At 59.0% G+C, this 18,645-nt stretch overlaps 1 protein-coding gene across 3 annotated transcripts in view; it reads right to left on the reverse strand.

The window, feature by feature from the left end:
• Positions 1-279: 279 nt before the first annotated feature.
• Positions 280-18,645, reverse strand: part of WNT4 (Wnt family member 4) — a 29,023-nt gene continuing 10,657 nt past the window's right edge. The window contains exons 2-5 of one of the 3 annotated variants that reach the window (XM_070404305.1): positions 14,959-15,194; positions 4,274-4,363; positions 4,044-4,186; positions 280-3,222 (exon numbers count right to left, since the gene is read on the reverse strand). In XM_070404305.1, the coding sequence (XP_070260406.1) occupies positions 2,755-3,222; positions 4,044-4,186; positions 4,274-4,363; positions 14,959-15,194 (937 nt within the window). In that variant the 3' untranslated portion in view covers positions 280-2,754. Of the gene's footprint in view, positions 3,223-4,043; positions 4,187-4,273; positions 4,406-14,958; positions 15,195-18,645 lie in introns of all 3 variants that reach the window. The other 2 variants (XM_070404304.1, XM_070404303.1) reach the window with 2 other exon arrangements.

Raw genomic sequence — 18,645 nt, forward strand, 5'->3', positions numbered from 1 at the left:
TTGTGTTTGTCCCTCTTCTCCACATCACACTCAAGAAGGGCCGAGGGTCAAGTAGCTGACCCTGCTCAGTGAGATGCAGATATGGCTTCTGTGTTAAAAGCGATTTGCAGAGAGCCTGCTGGTAGGTCCTTTACTCGTGGCCACCAAACCAGTTATTCAGGAGGAAAGAGGGCAAACCGGTGCCCATTTCTAGAGATTGCTACTCTTTATTTGCTTTTCTCTTTCCTTTCCCAAGTCTCTCTTCTCCCTCTTCTACAAAAAAGTCACTACCACAATTGCAAGATAAAGAAATAATCATTTTATCGTGCATCAGACTATTTCATGGGGATGTCACAGAGGCAAGGAGCCTTGTATAAAAATTGGAGGATGGGATGGGGCAGCAGAGGGGCAGCAGCATCCAGAGCCAGGGCTTCTCCAGCCTGAGGCCGCCGAGGACATCACCTTGGCCTGTGGCAAGACGAGTGGAGAAGGTTTTGGGCTGGACTTGGACCCTCTGGCCAGCTTCCAGAGTGGGTGGGCTGTCAGGCCTGTGCTGGTTCTTCTTTGATCTGGGACAGTTTGGAGGAGGGCGTGTCCAAGGAAGCTCCATTTGCCTGTGGCTGAGGCTCCCTTTGGCGTTTGGGGGGCTGGTGGTGGTGGTGGTAGGACTGGGCAGAGGTTACACCCTTCAGAACCCCAGCTGTGAGGAGCCCCCTGGCAGGTGGGAAGGTGAAGCCCGTGAATGGGCACAGACCCTCTCCCTTCTTCCTGGGGGGAGTGCCCATCATACCAGCATTCAGCCTGGACCTCCTGTTCCCCTGGCTCTGGGGAGAGGACTTGGGGGTGGGGGAGAGTGGCTCAGCCCTATCTCTGGAAGGGGAGGGGTCCCTGTTGCTCCCTTTGTCAGGGTCTGCCTCTGCCAGTGAGGCTTGGTATTTTCCCATATGGCTGCACAGAGCCCGCCAGAGGAGCAGTGAGCCCCGCTGGGCAGCGGTGGGGACACAGTAGGCTCAGCTTTCATCCACATCAGAGCCTGCCCGCCCCAAGATTATCCCCACATTCGAATGTGGCTCCAGCATCTCACTTGGTTTTGGCCTTCTCAGATGGACACTGAGCAGAGAGCTTGGCTGGAGGCCAAGAGTGTTGACCTCTTCGTGAGGGAGCCGACACCAGGAGGCACAAACCACAGGCCTGGAGAGCTTCTACAGGCCAGAGCCTGCCTTCTGAATCTGGGACTTTGATTCAGACATTGAACCTTGGAGCCAAGAGCTTGGGTCTGAGAACCTCCAAAGGGGATCCCAGAGCTCAAGACCTCAAACCAGAAGCCTAGAGCTCCAATGTGGGGGAAGCCTGGAGCCTGGGCTGGCAGCGAGTCCCTTTGGTGGTTGGGAGCCCACTTAGAGGCAGTTGGGTCAGGCCAGGTCTTGCTGTGTGCTTGTCTTGCTCACAGAAGTTTGGACTGGACTCCTGACGGTGTGGCTGCTGTGCAGGGCCAGGCCCAGGTAGCTGGTGCGGTCTTGGGGGGACTCTTCAGTACCGTGGTCCCCAGGGGCAGGGTGCCTTCCTGCTGTCCACCTTGTCCCTCAGAGCTCTGCCCTCAGGAACTATGGGGGCTCTCGCTCAGCCTGTGGTCTGTGCCTCCAACTGCCTCGCGGCCCTTTTCCTCCAGCAGAGCCCCCTCCCCAAGGCTCAGACCCAAGAAGACCTGCAGGTTCGGGCCTTCAGGTGTAGGAGCCTGGAGGAGCCTTGGCTGGAGGGCTCTTGCGGCTCTGCCTCTGCATCTTGCTGCTCTGGGACCCGCGGGGCATTGCCCCCGCTGCTACAAAGTGGGCACGAACATCCCTGTCTTCTCCATCATCCAGTGAGATGGCCCAGTATCGGGCCTAGAACGTAGTATTTACTCAGTAAATTGGGCGCATGAAATGGTTGGGAGAGGGCTTTCTTACACGGCCCTTTCCTGTGTGTGTGTGTGAGCCATGTCCATTCCTAGTGTCACAGAGAAGCAGCTCTGTGAGGAGGAGACTCACATGGGCATCACTGCAGAGACCCCGCTGGGATCGCTGATCCAGGATGGCCGGCTGGACTCCTGCCTGGAAGGGACCAGGGAGTGGGGGTTCCCCTCTCTGAGGGGGAGGCCAGGCAGGCTGGGCTCGAGGGTGGGACTGCAGCTTTCTCTTCCCCCACTTCACCTGCTCTCTGCCTGGAAGGTCCCACAGAAGTTGCACCTCCAGCTGCTCATGGAGGGCTGAAATGAACCCTCTGCCCTCGGCCTGGTATCTGCCCATTCCCTTTCCAGTGGCCTTGAGAGGACAAGGCTACCAGGATGAAGCTGCCAGGGACCCGTGTGTATGTGTGGGGGCGCAACTTCCAGCAAAATGGCACTGATTTCCCCCGCCACAGGGTCACCTCTTTCCCTAGATGCGGTTGGTAGGCACGTGGCTGTAACACGCCTGCTACTTTGAGTCCACAAGTGGAAAGACGGATACAGATAACAGCCGAGTGAGTGGTCAGCAGCAGCCACGCGTGGGCAGCCGGAAGTACGAGCAAGGTCCCTTTGGTCAGTGGCAGCCACGGAGGCCCAGGCTTCAGGCAGACCCCAGTTGGTGCCCTTGGGGTCGCCTGCCTGGTTTCGGTAATAAATAACATGAGGACCCAAAAACCAAACCAAAACAAAAAAATATAACCAGTATCTTTTGGGGTGGGTGGTGGGGGACTGTTTAAATTATGGGCCTTCCCCGGGGCCGCAAGGCGGTGCTGGGCGCGGGCGGGCGGCAGTCACCGGCACGTGTGCAGCTCCACCAGCCGCTGGCACTGCCGGCACTTGACGAAGCAGCACCAGTGGAACTTGCAGCTGCAGCGCTCGGCCAGCTCCACCTGTGCCGTGTGGAAGCCGCGGCCGCAGCACAGCAGCTCACAGCCGTCGATGGCCTTGGATGTCTTGTTGCACGTGCGGCCCCGCGTGCCCAGCACCCCGCTGCGCATGTCCTGCTCGCAGAAGTCCGGGCTGGGCTCCAAGTACACCAGGTCCTCGTCGGTGTGCGGCTTGAACTGCGCGTTGCGCGGCACCAGCGCCCTGGAGGAGCCCACACGCCGCGGCTCCACCTCGGTGGCACCGTCAAACTTCTCCTTCAGGGCGTGGCCCACCTGGCGGAAGGGCGGCACGGCTCGCCAGCAGGTCTTTACCTCACAGGAGCCCGACACCCCGTGGCACTTGCACTCCACCCGCATGTGCGTCAGGATGGCCTGCACGGGACCGGCAGGGGAGAGAGCAGACAGGTGTCAGGGGAGGCTGCGGAGGGGCCGGAGGGGGCTTGGCTGGGGGGATGCCGCAGAATCGGAGAAGGATGCATTGCCAGGCTTCCTCTCTATTAAGCACCTATGTGTGCTGGGCTGGTAAGCTGTGTTGGGGGCAGTTAAAGAAGATATTGGCCCTGCCCTTGGGGCACTTACAGTTGCAGGGGAGAGACATTTTATTTTATTTTTAAAATATGTTTTCGTTGGTTTTAGAGAGAGAGGAAGGGAGAAGGATAGAGAGAAACATCGATGAGAGAGAAACATCAATCAGCTGCCTCCTGCACGCCCCCTACTGGGGATTGAGCCTGAAACCTGGGCATGTGCCCTGACTGGGAATCGAACCCGTGACCTCTTGCTTCATGGGTTGATGCTCACACCAGCCAGGCAAGGGAGAGAGATTGTACACGGCAGTGTCATAGGAAACAGCAAGTGGCGGGTGACACGATGGGGAAGAACACATTTGCATTGAATCTGCACAGGAACCTTGAATAGGTACCGAGAAGGCAGATGGTATCTGAGAGAAGCACATGACCTTTGCTATGACACAGGCTTCACATCCTAGCCTGCTACCTGTTAGGTACGTGGGGGGATGTGTGCTGTGCAGGGCGCCACTCACTGCTCCTGCCCCCTGCCTTCCCGGAGGTGCCTGGTGCCAGTGAGAGCCTGGGCAGATGTTTTCTGAGTGGCATGTGGGTGGGAGAGTGTGTCAGGGACCTTCCCGAGTCCGCCCCTGCCCCTGGGTGGTGGGGGCAGAAGAAATGCCACGCTACCTTCCTGCCGGCCTCATTGTTGTGGAGGTTCATGAGGGCCCGGCTAGACGAGGCCCCCTTGCTCCTCTCCCGCACGTCCACGAACGACTGTGAGAAGGCCACGCCATAGGCGATGTTGTCGGAGCATCCTGACCACTGGAAGCCTGGGGCACGGGGGCAGAAGGGGCCACAGATGAGTGACGGCCAGGCCTCTGCTCTCCCACTCACGCCTCCCCACCTCCCGCACTTACCCTGGGGGCTGACCCCGTGTACTGTCCGGTCACAGCCGCACTTTTCCAGCTCCCCACTGCTGCACGCCCGCGTCACCGCGAAGGCCACACCTGCTGAAGAGATGGCGTACACGAAGGCCGCCTCCCGAGTCCCTGTGGGCGGCAGAGGGAGGGCAGCTGGGTCCCGGGGCTCCTCCCCGCACCCTCCTTTTCAGAGGTGGAGGGTATTTGGGACCTGAACGCCAGAGACCCCTGGAGAGATCTACCTCCCATGGGCCGGGAGCGACACTGCTGGTGATCATTCTCCCCACGCGATGCTGAGTACACTGACTGCATGCCAGCATCCTGACGTGTGCTGAGCATGTCCTCCTCACAGTGCCCGTGAGGTCAGCACTGCCGTGATCCCCAGCCCACAGAGAGATCAGTCAACTTGTCCCTGGTCACATGGCATCATTGCTGTTAGCTTCTGTGGGGTTACTGTCCTCAACCCCCCCAGAAGGCTAGTGGTGTTCACGTCGTCTCCGACAGAGAGGCTCAGAGAGGAGAACTGACTTACCCAGACGACAGGGCTGTGACATGGCAGGCTGGACTGCCAGCCCGTCGGGCTTCCTCTAAAACCCGAGTTCTTCTAGCGCCTATTTCCCAGCTCTGAGGGGTCCCCTGCCCCAGGGTCCTGCCCCGGCCCTTCCTGCTCAGGCTGCACTCATCCCTGAGTTCCTCTTGCTTCCTATCTCTAAGAGTAAATTGTAATCACAGTGGCCTCTCCTCTTCACCTGGACCACTGCTACTGAGGTCGGGCCCTCTACCACTGGGCCCTTTATCTGTGCCCATTTCACAGATGGCACAGTGCAGGTTTGGGAAGGGGAAGTGATTTGGCCCTAGCACCCAGCGAGGAAGTGATAGGAGCAGGACTCAGACGCAGTCCGTCCGCCTCTGGGCCTGTCTTTCCCTTCCGCTCAGGACTTCTCAGCGGTTCTATTTTGGTGCCTGCCCTCGCCCCCTGCCTGAATGGGTGTTTTTATCCTCCTAGGAACTATGCCTGGGGGGTGTAGCTTCTGTGGAGCCTCTTTCTGGGGTGTGGGTGGTGGGAGGGAGTGTGCCCGTGTGTGTAGTGCAAGTGTGGTGCGTGTGTGCATGGCTGGCTGGGAGGGTGACCAGACAGGCCCAGCTCCTCTCCTGGGCCCTGTGAGGGCCTCTGTGTGCCCGTGACTGTCCTTCTGTCTCTTGCTGGAGCGTCTGTGTCCGCAGGAGTGGAGGGGGCAGGTTTTGGCCCCGTGGTTGGCAATTACCTCTGCGACACCCAGGCCTGCGCTCTCGGCTGCCCTGGGGAGCAGTCGCCGTGGTCAGACAGAAACAATCACCTCCTCTGTGCCCGTGTCTGTGGACGGGCAGCAGAAAAAGCAGAGCTGGGGTGGGGGCAGCTCAGGCCCTGGCGGCTCAGGATGCCCTGTTCCCGGTTCAGCCCCTGCACTGGGGGTGCTGCCCACCACCGTTCTCCACTGCCCACCCTCTGCCCTGCCCTGGCCATTTGGGGCTGGCATCAGGGACCTTGGCTGGGGCCACGGGGCCTCGACAGCCCGGGATGGAATCCTCTCCAAGGTAATCGAGGTTAATAGCAGGATCATGTTGGTTGGTTTTGTGCTGTGGCCGCCCAAAGAGAGACGACTTTAGTTTCTGGTATTTCTGGTATTTCCAGGCCTGAACCAGCACAATTCTTTGCCCCAAAGACCAGGGGGGAGGGAAAGCAGGAGATAGGGCCATGGGCCCCAGCTCTGGCCTGGCGTCCTTTCTCCCTTGCTTCTCTGGGCTCTCAGGCAGCCTGGGCCCACCCCCAGCTCTGGCCTCACCACTTCCCTCGAGCGCTCCTGGCCCTGGGGTGCAAGGCGCCCTGAAAGGTTGCTCAGGGAGATCTCTGCCTCATTCCCCAAACCAATACCCACCTAGCAGCCAGGACTCTGGGACCCCTTGCTCTAGCTTCGGGACGAGGACGCTATGATTTTCTCCGCTTGGGAGTGGGCCTGAAGGAAGAGATTCTGGAAGGAGGATAACAATACAAAGAGCTAAAGCTTATAGGACGCATTGAGTGGGGAAGCAACTTGTCCATCAAGACCCAGCTGGGAACTGGTGGGACCGAAACTTGGACTCAGGCAGCCTGGCTCCAGCGCTTTCAACCTTGACATTGTCCTGCCTCAGGGCCGGAGCCCCTGGGAATAAATACCAGCCACTCTCGCCCAGCTGGCGTGGCTCAGTGGCTTAGCATCGACCTATGAACCAGGAGGTCATGGTTCGACTCCCCGTCAGGGCACGTGCCCGGGTTGCAGGCTCCATCCCCAGGGGCGGCCTGCAGGAGGCAGCTGGTCAATGATTCTCTCTCATCATTGATCTTTCTATCTCCCTCTCCCTTCCTCTCTGAAATCAATAAAAACATATTAAAAACAACAGCAAGAGAACACCAGCCACGTTCTTACCACCTCCCACCTTCTTAGCACCTGAAACCATGAAGGACTTCCTTAGGTCTACCCTTCCGTCTCACGTGCTGTAGGACAAGTCCAGTTCCTTTTGTGGGTTCTTTACTGGGGGTGGTGAGCAGCTGGCCTCTGTGCTTAGCATAGGAGACCCCAGAGGCCTGGAGAACGTGGCCAGGCCACCGTGCCCCTAAAGCCGGTGGCAGTGGCTCCTTCAAGCTTTTTCTCACAGGCCCTGGGTCCCAGCCCTTTGACTCTATTGCTGTGGCCCCTCCCGGCTCCGCCTCTTCGCTGGGTGCCAGGGTGGAGCCTTGCTGACTAGTGGGCACCTGGCAGCGACTGCTGAGAGAGGAAACTGCTGAGAGAGGAAACGGATTGCGGGGCGCCTGCAAGCGCAGCGGAGGGGAGTTCCCAGCCACGTGGTAGATAACTGCTGCCTGGGCAGGGGTTGGCCTGTTCCAGCTGCGGGGAAAGACAGTCCTGCTTTGTCCTCTGGGGACAGCAAAGCCGACCCAGGGTAAGGCAGGACTCTCTCAGGTGCCAGCCGCCGCCCTGCAACCGTCTTCCTTTTCCATAGAGCCATCTGCCCACCCCACACCCACCTCCTTTCTTCCTGCTTTTGCTCCTTCCCAGGTCACCTCCTCTGCCGGCTCCACTGGTTTAAATCCTGTGTGTCCTCCCGTCCCACCTCAGCGCCATCTTTTCCAAGGTGCTAGGCTGCCTGGGGCTGGGAATTCAGAGTTGCCTTATGGATCCAGCAGTAGCTCCCCGTTCTGAGGGCACCGGGGCCTTTGCACATGCTACCTACGGCTCACAACAACCTTAGCAACCAGTTCTGCTCTCCGGAGGAAAAAGCGAGGCTCAGTGGCCTGTCTGGGGACCCCCAGCCAGTCCGTGGCCCAGAGGGAATTGGAACAAGACCTGTGCTCTTCTGGGCACATCACCTGCGATGTCTCTCCCAGGTGTCGGAAGGAAGTGCATCCTGGCAGGAAGGAGTGTTTGGAGGAGAACCAGACGAGGCTGAGTTGGTCTGGAAAGGAAGCCTTGGGCATGGTGATCCCCTGGCACCAGGCGGTGTCCTGGTGAAAGTGCCATTCCCAGCATAACTCACATATTCCCAAAGCAGACTCAGTGGGGGTCCTGGGAGGTGGGCAGGACAGGCCCTGGTCTCTGAGAAAGACATTATTCTCCATTCTCTCCTCATCCCTGCTCCAGCCTGCCTTTCCAGTTTTCTGCTCTCTCTTTATTAAAAAAATAAAAATAAAAAAAATATATATGTATATATATATATATGTATATATTATTGATTTGAGAGAGGAAGGGAGAGGGAGAGAGATAGAAACATCAACAATGAGAGAGAATCATTGATTGGCTGCCTTCCCCATACCCCCACCTGGGGAGTAAGCCTGTAAACCCTGGCATGTGCCCTGACCAGGAATCAAACCGTGACCTCCTGGTTTATAGGTCAACGTTCAACCACTGAGCCACACCGGCCAGGCTCCTTTGCTCTCCTATCTGCAAAAACTCACTTTTTCTTGAGATCAACCTGTGCTGAGTCCTGATTCTATCACCTCCAGGAAGCCTCTTTGGATTCAAGAGGTGATGTAGGACAGGGGGAAGGGGAGAGGCCTCGGGGCTGGGCCAAGCCGTGTGGAGACCCTGACTGGTGGTGTGACCTTCCTCTCTGAGCCTCCTTCCCCAGTTGGAACACGGGACATCCTGCTGCCCGCAGGCCAGACCCTGCACTTCTCCCGCACGTCCTCCCACCGGCAGGCACTGCGCTCCCTGGCCTGTGCCTCGCCATCAGGATGGGGTCGCAGACTGTTTTATCTGCTAAGGGTACTGTGTGTTTATCTGGCCTCTGCAGCCAGACTCGAAGCTCCTGGGACCAGGCTGTTCCTCATACTTCTCCTCCAGCCTCCAGCCCCCAGCCCCCAGCACAGGGCTGGGCACAGAGCAGCCCCTCACAGCTGCTTGGAGACAGGGTGGGGAGGGGAGAGAGCAGGGCGCTTGCCAGGCAGGCCTGAGATGGAGTCCTGGCGCTGCGCTGCTCCCCCCCCCCCCCCCCCCCCCCCCCCTTTGCATGTGAGCCGTCAGCTCTCTGCCCATAGAATGGGGCTGTTAACAGCACTGACCTCGTCAGCTGGTTCTGGAAATCTAATTGGGTAAAGTAGGGACCGTGTTTGGTCTAGTCCAGCCGTGGGCAAACTACAGCCCGAGGGCCGGATCCGGCCTGTTTGAAATGAATAAAACTAAAAAAAAAAAAAGACCGTACCCTTTTATGTAATGATGTTTACTTTGAATTTATATTAGTTCACACAAACACTCCATCCATGCTTTTGTTCCGGCCCTCCGGTCCAGCTTAAGAACCCATTGTGGCCCTCGAGTCAAAAAGTTTGCCCACCCCTGGTTTAGTCCCTGGCACATAGTAAGTGCTCAAGACACAGTAGCTATTGCGAGGCTTATTGTTGGGTTGGGTGATTAGTGCCACTTTATTCATTTGCAAACAAATGTCGGTGGAGCACGCACTCGCTGGAGGCCAGTCAGCTGACCATGTCTTTGCCTTTGGGCTAAAGGCTTCCTTAGGGCAGAGACCCTTCCTTCCTGATGCTGCCTGGCCACACGGTTACTGACCACCTGCGGTGAGCTAGGCCCGTGTGAGGCACCGGGGCTGCGGAGGTGAATTCACCCTCAAGGAACTCCCAGTGGCAGAATGTCCCATAAATTATCTGATGGTTCCGTATGGCTGGCCTGAGAGGTCACCAGAAGGAAGGCATGCTCTCGCCCTCCTTAGGTCCAATGTCATGCAAGTATTGAGGGCAAATATGAGCATACAGGTTTCAGTGAGTCACCGCCCCAGACTGAAAAGCATTTACTTCTTCCCTTTTTTTTAAGCTTTTTTTTTTTTTTTGTAATATATGTTTATTGATTTCAGAGAGGAAGTGAGAGGGAGCGAGAGAGAGAGAGAGAGAGAGAGAGAGAGGAACATCAATAGTGAGAGGGAATCATTGATTGGTGCCTCCTGCACGCCCCCTACAGGGGATCGAGCCCGAAACCCGGGCATGTTCCCTTGGCCAGAATCCAACCTGGGACCCTTCAGTCCACAGGCTGACGCTCTATCCACTGAGCCAAACCGGCGAGGGAAGCATTTACTTATTAAATCCAGCCCGAGGCTACAGCCAGGAAGGTGTCCTAGATGATGTTAGACGCGTGGGGATGGAGAGATGGGCCTGATTTTGAATCTTCTCTTTGCTAGGGCCAGTGCACCACACCCCCTCCCAGCCATGGCAGCCAGAGCCTGAGGGGCCTCAGGGCTCTCTGAGTCCCTTTTTCAGGACAGGAACTTGATGAAGGTCACAGAGAGAGATGCAAAGAGGCAGGGGAGGCCCAGGCTGTCTGCAGATGGAGGGGAGCAGGGGAAGATGGGGCTGCCTGCAGATGGAGGGGAGCAGGGAAGATGGGGCTGTCTGCAGGTAGAGGGGAGCAGGAGAAGATGGGGCTGCCTGCAGATGGAGGGGAGCAGGGAAGATGGGGCTGTCTGCAGATGGAGGGGAGCAGGGAAGATGGGGCTGTCTGCAGATGGAGGGGAGCAGGAGAAGATGGGGCTGCCTGCAGATGGAGGGGAGCAGGAGAAGATGGGGCTGCCTGCAGATGGAGGGGAGCAGGAGAAGATGGGGCTGCCTGCAGATGGAGGGGAGCAGGAGAAGATGGGGCTGCCTGCAGATGGAGGGGAGCAGGAGAAGATGGGGCTGCCTGCAGATGGAGGGGAGCAGGGAAGATGGGGCTGCCTGCAGATGGAGGGGAGCAGGGAAGATGGGGCTGCCTGCAGATGGAGGGGAGCAGGAGAAGATGGGGCTGCCTGCAGATGGAGGGGAGCAGGGAAGATGGGGCTGCCTGCAGATGGAGGGGAGCAGGGGAAGATGGGGCTGCCTGCAGATGGAGGGGAGCAGGAGAAGATGGGGCTGCCTGCAGATGGAGGGGAGCAGGAGAAGATGGGGCTGTCTGCAGATGGAGGGGAGCAGGGAAGATGGGGCTGTCTGCAGGTAGAGGGGAGCAGGGGAAGATGGGGCTGCCTGCAGATGGAGGGGAGCAGGAGAAGATGGGGCTGCCTGCAGATGGAGGGGAGCAGGAGAAGATGGGGCTGCCTGCAGATGGAGGGGAGCAGGAGAAGATGGGGCTGCCTGCAGATGGAGGGGAGCAGGAGAAGATGGGGCTGCCTGCAGATGGAGGGGAGCAGGAGAAGATGGGGCTGCCTGCAGATGGAGGGGAGCAGGAGAAGATGGGGCTGCCTGCAGATGGAGGGGAGCAGGGGAAGATGGGGCTGCCTGCAGATGGAGGGGAGCAGGGGAAGATGGGGCTGCCTGCAGATGGAGGGGAGCAGGGGAAGATGGGGCTGCCTGCAGATGGAGGGGAGCAGGGGAAGATGGGGCTGCCTGCAGATGGAGGGGAGCAGGAGAAGATGGGGCTGCCTGCAGATGGAGGGGAGCAGGGAAGATGGGGCTGTCTGCAGATGGAGGGGAGCAGGGAAGATGGGGCTGCCTGCAGATGGAGGGGAGCAGGGAAGATGGGGCTGCCTGCAGATGGAGGGGAGCAGGGAAGATGGGGCTGCCTGCAGATGGAGGGGAGCAGGGGAAGATGGGGCTGTCTGCAGATGGAGGGGAGCAGGAGAAGATGGGGCTGCCTGCAGATGGAGGGGAGCAGGAGAAGATGGGGCTGCCTGCAGATGGAGGGGAGCAGGGAAGATGGGGCTGCCTGCAGATGGAGGGGAGCAGGGAAGATGGGGCTGCCTGCAGATGGAGGGGAGCAGGGGAAGAGGAGTCTGTGCGCCTTTCCCGCCCTCTCCGCCCTGCTCAGGGTGACCTCCAACCTTCGTGGACTCACCCTTTTCATTCATTCAGCAAGTATTTCTCAGTTACCTGCGGTGCAGGTACTGCTCTGGGCACCAGGATGAAGCAGTGACTAAAACGCGGAGGCCATCCGGCATCTGGGCCTTAATGCCTGCTCAGCCAAGAACTGCCACTACCTGCCCCCATTCCAGGCTTCCCCAGACGCTAATTTTACCAAACTTCCAGTAGATTTTCAGCCTAGAACACACAGTTTGGCTCTAACTTACACACTGTCCTCACCAGTCACCATTATTTCACCATCTGTCTGGCCTCAGGAGGTCGGAGGCAGGGTGGCCGCCGCTGCTGGGAGTGGGGAGAGTGCATGCAGGCTTGGAGGCTGGGAAGCCTCAGGCAGTAAGAGAGCCCGAGGGGCATCTCTGTGGGAGCCCGGGAGCCCCTCAGAGGCAGGAGGTTGGTCTGGGATTGTCCCTATTTTACAGGGAGCAGGACCGTGAGGCCTGGGGACGGAAGGACCTCCCCCGGGATGTCACAGCCAAGAGCTGGCAGGTCCCGGAGCCCCTTGCTCAGCTGTGAAACGGGAACAATGCTGCTCACTCTCAGAGTTGGTGCGATCTGATGAGGGCAGCATGCAGCAGGCCCTCAGCAGACCGGGGCTCCTGGCTCCGGGGGCCATCTGTCAGCTGTGGCCTCTCCTGGGTCTGAGGTCACGACCCCAGCCAGGCAGCTCATGAATGCGGTACTGGCCAAGCCCCCCAATTCCCAGAGCTGGGGGCTGTGAGGGAGGCCGGCCCGGGCCGTCTGCTGCTGCTGCCACAGCCAAAAACGACAGCAGCTGGTGATGACGGACGGCTCCTCTCGGGTCAGGGTCTCCACTAAGTGCTGCCACGCATGACGTCACCGAATCTTCGCGACGACCCATGAGGTAAGCGCACCTGCCGGGCTCACTGACAGGTGAGGATGCCGGGGCTCGGAGGAGTGAAGTCACTGCTCAAGGTCATCAGCCCTGCACCTCCTGTGAGCAGCACCGAGCCCTCGGGATGGACAAGTCCCTCCTCTTGTGGAGCCACACGAAGGCTTTTCCAAGAGGAATTTTACTCAGGAAGAAAATGAAAGATACAAAAGTGAGGAGATGGATGGAAAGGAAGATAGACTCCCGCAGACACGACTGCCCGGAGTGCTGGGCCTGGCGGGAGGGTGCCCTGCCTCAGCCCAGAGGGACTGGACGCTCCAGCTGTAATCCGGAGCAGGTCTCAGCCACGCCCGGTCGGTTCCCAGTGTCTTCCCAAACGTGCTGAGCCTTAGCTCCTGTCACAAGCACAGGCGAGGAATGGGGTCCCTCCTGGCTGCAGGCCAGCACTGACCCATGCCTGCCTTCCTCTGCCCCTTCCAGTCCCTGCTCTGACCCGCGTCCTGTCATTGGGAGACCCGCCTGGACTGTCTGCTGCATCCAGGCTCGGCCATGTGCTGGGTACCACCCTGGCCTTGGAAGAGCTGGAGGTGTAGGGACGGGGCGTGGGGTGGGGAGACAGGCTCACGGCACAGTCTACAAGGTGTCATGAAAGCGCGTGAACACCAATGGTTTAAACAAAAGTGTGCGTGTGTGTTTTGAGAGCGAGAGAGGGAGAGAGAGAGGTGGAGAGAGAGAGAGAGAGAGAGCGAGAGAGAGAATCTGATAAAGACAAATGGGTTAAAAATTCTTTGTCCTGTTTTTGCAACTTTTCTGTAAGTTTGACATTATTTCAAAACAAAAAATTATTTTTTTAAAAAAGGGAAAACCCGAGCGTGAACAAAGAGTTTCAGGGCCAAGAGGGAAAAGCAACCACCTGCTTGTGGAGCTGGGACGCCTCGGGGAGGGACCTCCTGAGTTGGTGGAGAAAGAGGGCTGCGTGTGGGGGTAGAGGGCACAGCATGTGCAAAGGCCTGGGGTCTGAATGGGCCTGACACCTGCTGATCTTACCCGCGAGTCCACCCCAGACAGCAAGCACCTGCTGGGCCAGAGGGGCTCCCCATGCTCAGGGTCTGTTATTTGAGCCTCGTATCTGGGCCTCATCACTCAGGCAGCCCCGGCCCCCAGCAGTGGCACCGTCGTCCCGGGAAATCCTCCGCTCCCTGGATCTCAGCTTCTCCGGGCAGCAGTGTCCAGTCATGCCAAGCACGACCGTGCCTGTTTGGCTTCTGCCAGCTCCCGGGAGAATGGCTTCCAAATTTCTATCACAGTTGGTTTCCAACAACATCCACACGGCTTGCCACAAGCCCAGCAGCCCACAGGTGCCAAGACAAAGGTTGGCCCAGGCAACGCCTTCCTGCTGCCCGAGCACGTCACAGGGCCCCATGGGCTGCAGGAGGCTCCGGAGTGTCAGTTTCACGCTCAGGAAGTAGAGGAGAGGCAGCTGGTTCACGGCACTTCCTCGAGGGCAGAGCCTGACCCGCTGGCCTCTCCGGGAGCCTTCCAGTTAGTCGCCGGGGACGTCCCCTCTGCCCCGGCCCACGGTCCTTTGGCTCAATGCCCTCTCCTATTCCTGGTCTCAGCGGAGGGCTCACCTCTGGGAATGCTTTCTCTGAGCCCAGCCCTGGCCAGGGGAGGGGTGCACCCTGCGCTCCCACTCCTGTGTCCCCTCCATCCCAGTGTTTTCTCATGTGGGTACGAGCGATACCCAGGAGCAGGATTTTGGGGCCTGAGTCTTCCTAGTTCTGCGACTTTGGGCAAGTTACGGAGCCTCTGTGTGCCTCCGTTTCTTCTTCTGTAACACGGAGGCCTATTTTGTAACCAAGGGCCAGGTGAGTTAAAACACTTCCAACAGCGTCTGGTCCCCAGTTAGCGCTATCGGTGCGCAAGCCACCGCCCTGCTGAGCTGCGGCTGACTGGACGGAGGGCCGGCGCTGGCGCTGTTTATCCCTGGGTCTCGGGGCCGGGCATGGCGAGGCTCTCAGTGTGGGTGGTCAGAGGTTCAGGTGAGTGAGACCGGCTTGCCTACGAGAGGCTGAGTGCCAAGGGCTGGGGGTCGGGAGCCCAGGTCTGAATTCTGATTCTGCTGTTCACCCTCTGAGGGGCCTCTCTGAGCCTCGCCTTCTTCCTTTGTAACCCGGGATGGCAGCTCCAGGGCTGCAGGCGCTGCACACTGAGGAGTGCCGCCCGCCCAGCATGAAGAACAGCCGCCTCCTCTGACGGCCCCCCCGCCCCGCCCCCCGCCTCCCCACCTGGATCACGCCTCCATCGGCACCCTATGCCCTCGCTGCAGCAGGGCGCTGTTTTTGCTTGACAAGTGACTGACTAGTCCGACCACCGGCGGGTGTATCATTCCCCACCCAAGGAAACGGCCATCTCTCCCGGGGTCCCCGGCGGAGGGCCCACACCCCGCGCTGCCCCCAGCACCCCCGCGAGCCCCTCCCTCACCTTGCGTCACCACCTTGCCGAAGACGGGCAGGGAGTCGAGCGTGGAGCAGTTCCAGCGCCGGTTCCGGAACTGGTACTGGCACTCCTCGATGGCGAGCTGGGCGCCGCGGCGCACCGAGTCCATCACCTCCAGATTCCGCTTGCACATCTGCACCTGCCGCTGGATCAGGCCCTTGAGCTTCTCGCAGGTCTCCTCCTCCGAGATGCTCCCCACCGAGGACAGCTTGGCCAGGTACCTGGGGAGAGGGTGGTGGGGGTGGAATGTGATGCAGAGCTCCCTTCCCCCTGCCCCGTCCACTCCCAGGACGAGGCCATGCCCAGCCCAGGTCTCTGGGAGCCGACTTCTCCCACCCCGGGGCCTGGCTGCTCGCTTCTGTCTGGATCCAGTGACAGGCCCTCTGGCCCAGCTCTTGGGGCCGGAGGCGGGAAGTGTTGTCTCCCACGACAAGGCCTCCGCCTCCAGTTGGGCAAAGCAGGCCGAGCCCCCATGGGACCGGGGTGGTCCCAGCCCCTGGGCCCCCACCCCTTCCTGCTGAGATGCCTGCTACTGGGAGTCACTGTCTGCTCTGGTGTCTCTCTGTCCCACCCCCACAGACCCCACCTTCTGGCTGCAGCCAAGACCCTCACTGCCAGCCACAACCAGGGCCACCAGATGGAGACCAGCATCTGTGCTGTAGCACGTGGGGGTGGGCAGTGAAGGCAGGCAGGGTGGGGGTGGCTGGAACGCGGGCCAAGAGGGTGATGTGCCCAAGGTGACGTAGACAGCAAGTGCCGGAGCCGAGCCTCAAGCTCCTTCCAACCCCAGGCCTTCCTCTTGCCCGCCCTCCTCCTGAGGGGCCTAGGAAAGCTCTGTCTCATCTAATGACAGACACTTTATGATCTTGACCAGGAAGCAAGGGGGCCGGGAGCAAGACACAAACATGCTCACGAGGAAGGGAAAAGGCCCTGTGAGGAAGAGGTGATCCCTCTCTCAAGGGAAGGAGGAGTGCATTCACTGAGCACCTACTAAGTGTCGGTTATGTTTCAGAGGCAAAGTGGCTGGCTCAAGGTCACCTGATTTGTAGGATGGACCTGATTGGAGCCCAGGTGTGGATGTCCGCATGACTTGTGCTATAACTGCTGTCCTTCAGCCTATGCCCCACCCCAGGTGTCCCTGCCACATAGTAGGTGTACAAGTGGCAGTCTAATGATGGGAGGAGAGGTGGTGGTGTCTCTGGAAAGCCCCCTCTCCTCTCCCTGCCGCCCTTTCCCACCTGCTCAGTGAGAGGTCCATCTTCTCACCTCCCAGGCAGGGCGGCCTGGGGTGCCTGTTGGGTTCTTGGGGGAGCAGCAGAGCACAGAGAACCACAGACTTAACGAACATGCCCAGACAGGGGGTCTGGTTCAGACCCCTCATTTTATAGGTGAGCACAGAGAGGGAAAGGAGCCTTCCCACGGCCTCCCAGGAGGAAGCTCAGACCCTGGCTGTACGCTCAGCCTCAGCCACACGGACCTGGGGCTCAGAGCAAGAGAGACAGTGTCCTCCCGCCACCACCTCTACGGGGAACCCTTGGCCAGCAAACCCGGTCGGGGGAGCTTGCTGGGGTGGAGGTGAAGATGCTGTTGCATCCTACAAGGGAAGCCGCAAGTTTCCTGTCCAAAGAAGATTTAAGAGGGGAAGGTGACCATTTGGGGATTCATTTTCCCCATCTGTAATGCGGGGAAGATACCACGGATCCTGGCTAAGCCAAGAACTGTTGTCAGAGGCAAAAGGGATCTTGTACGTGGAAGACGGTCTGACGTGAACCAACACCATTTGCTGAATGAAGGAGCGAACTGTTGAATGGTGACCACATAGAAAAGTACACAGAAAGCCCTGTTAAAATACGGGAAATTTTATGATGATAATAATAAAAAGAGTGAAATTTTTTGGTATGTTAAATAGCCTCACCTGAGGATATTTTTTCCATTGATTTTTAGAGAAAATGGAAGGGAAGGTGAGGGAGAGGGAGAGGGAGAGGAAGAGAGAGAGAGAGAGAGGAAGAAAGAGAGAGTGTAACATTGATGTTACAGGGATACATCCATTGCTTGCCTCTGAGCCTGCAAGCCAGGTATGTGTCCTTGACCGGGCATCGAACCCGAGACCCTCTGGTGTGTGGGCCGACGCTCTAACCACTGTGCATGCTGGCCAAGGCAAAAAAATAGTGAACTTTTATGGCACTAGTGAGGGGGCTAAGTATTTTATTTACATTATTGCATCTAGCCTCTCAGCCAGACAAAAAGCTCTCATATCAGAGAGGAGGACACTGGGGCACAGACAGGTCAAGCAATTCACCTTGTGTGCAAAATCACAGGTAGTGAGAGGTGGAGCCAGGACTCGAACCTGGTTTTGCCTGATTTCAAAGCCGTTGGTGGAGACATTGTGGCTCAAGGACTAGAACCGACAGCCGTGGCAGAAGCTGCTGGGAGCTGGGCTCGTTCACCCTGAGGATGACAGCCAAGGTGCGGTCGGCGCTCCCCATCCTGGAGGTGTGCGAGCAGCAGCTGGATTCTATTTGTCAGGCATGTGGGTTGGACCAGGGTGATGGTTTTCAAACCTGGCTGTGCATCGAAACATTTGTGGGTTTGCTGAAAGCGCAGGTGCCTGGGCCCCACTCCAGGTGGGCATCTGGGCTTTTCACACGTTCCCAGGAGCAGCTGTGAGGCCAGGCTGGCACTGGCCTGCAGAGCACTTTAGGGGAAGCTCCTGGGTAGCCACTGGGGGTGCTTCCTTCGCAGCCGGAGGGAGATGTGGCTCTGGGACCCACTTGCCTCCTCTCTGCAGCATCAGCCCCTGGCTGTGGGGCCTGCCTGAGTCTGGCTTTTTATCTAGAAGTGGAGATAACGGTTCCTGTCCCAGAGGGCTGCTGGGAGAAGCTAATGTGATTTGACGTGGCTGCTGCATCTGGTTCTGAGCTGGGCGCATTGTGGGTGCGCAGTGACTGTGAGGATCTCTCCCTGCCCTGGCAGCACGGGCGAGAGGGAGGTGGGTGGTCTCCGCTGAGGCGGTCCAACCTCAGGGCCTCCCCATCTTCTCTACCAAGTCCTGCCTGGCGGATGCACAGACTGGCAGTGTCCTGGCAGATGCTGAATCTCTGAGGACACAGGGCGGGAAGATGGCTGAGGGGCAGGGAGAGGATGCATCTGGAAGGCGAGGGGACCACTTGGCTCCTCAGTGTGGGGCCTGCGTGCCCCCTGCCTCTGCCAGCTGAGGGAAGGGGTCCCCTATGCAGCTAGTCCACCTGGCACTCTTGGCCTGCAGGGGGCGCCAAGAGCCCGGCTACTGGCTGTGGGCCAGGTCCAGGTTTGGGAGGCCAGGGGTGAGGGGACAAGAAGTTGGGCCTCCAGTTGGATCCTTTCCTGCTCAGACCCAGGGCTGGCCTCTTGGGAAGGGTGGGGGTCCCTATGTCCTCCGTGACATGGGGGACCAGAGTTGGCCTGTCCCCATCTCCACCTGTGCTCCCCCTGCATGGAGCCAGGGGCCAGGCTGGACTGCTGGGTCCTGGCTTCTGGTGAAGGGAGGTTCAAGGCCAGGGGTTGTCTGGGCAGGGGGAGCAGGATAGGGAGGCCTGGCTGAGCCACCCCCCCCCCACCCCCCGTGTGACCTTGGGCAAGTCCCCGCCCCTCTCGGAGGCTGTCTCCCTGTGGGTACACTAAGCCGGTGTGTCT

Source organism: Myotis yumanensis, unplaced genomic scaffold (genome assembly GCF_028538775.1).
Source record: "Myotis yumanensis isolate MYYU_CA2020_CCGP unplaced genomic scaffold, mMyoYum1.0.hap1 SCAF_2, whole genome shotgun sequence".
NCBI classification, from domain to species: Eukaryota; Metazoa; Chordata; class Mammalia; order Chiroptera; family Vespertilionidae; genus Myotis; species Myotis yumanensis.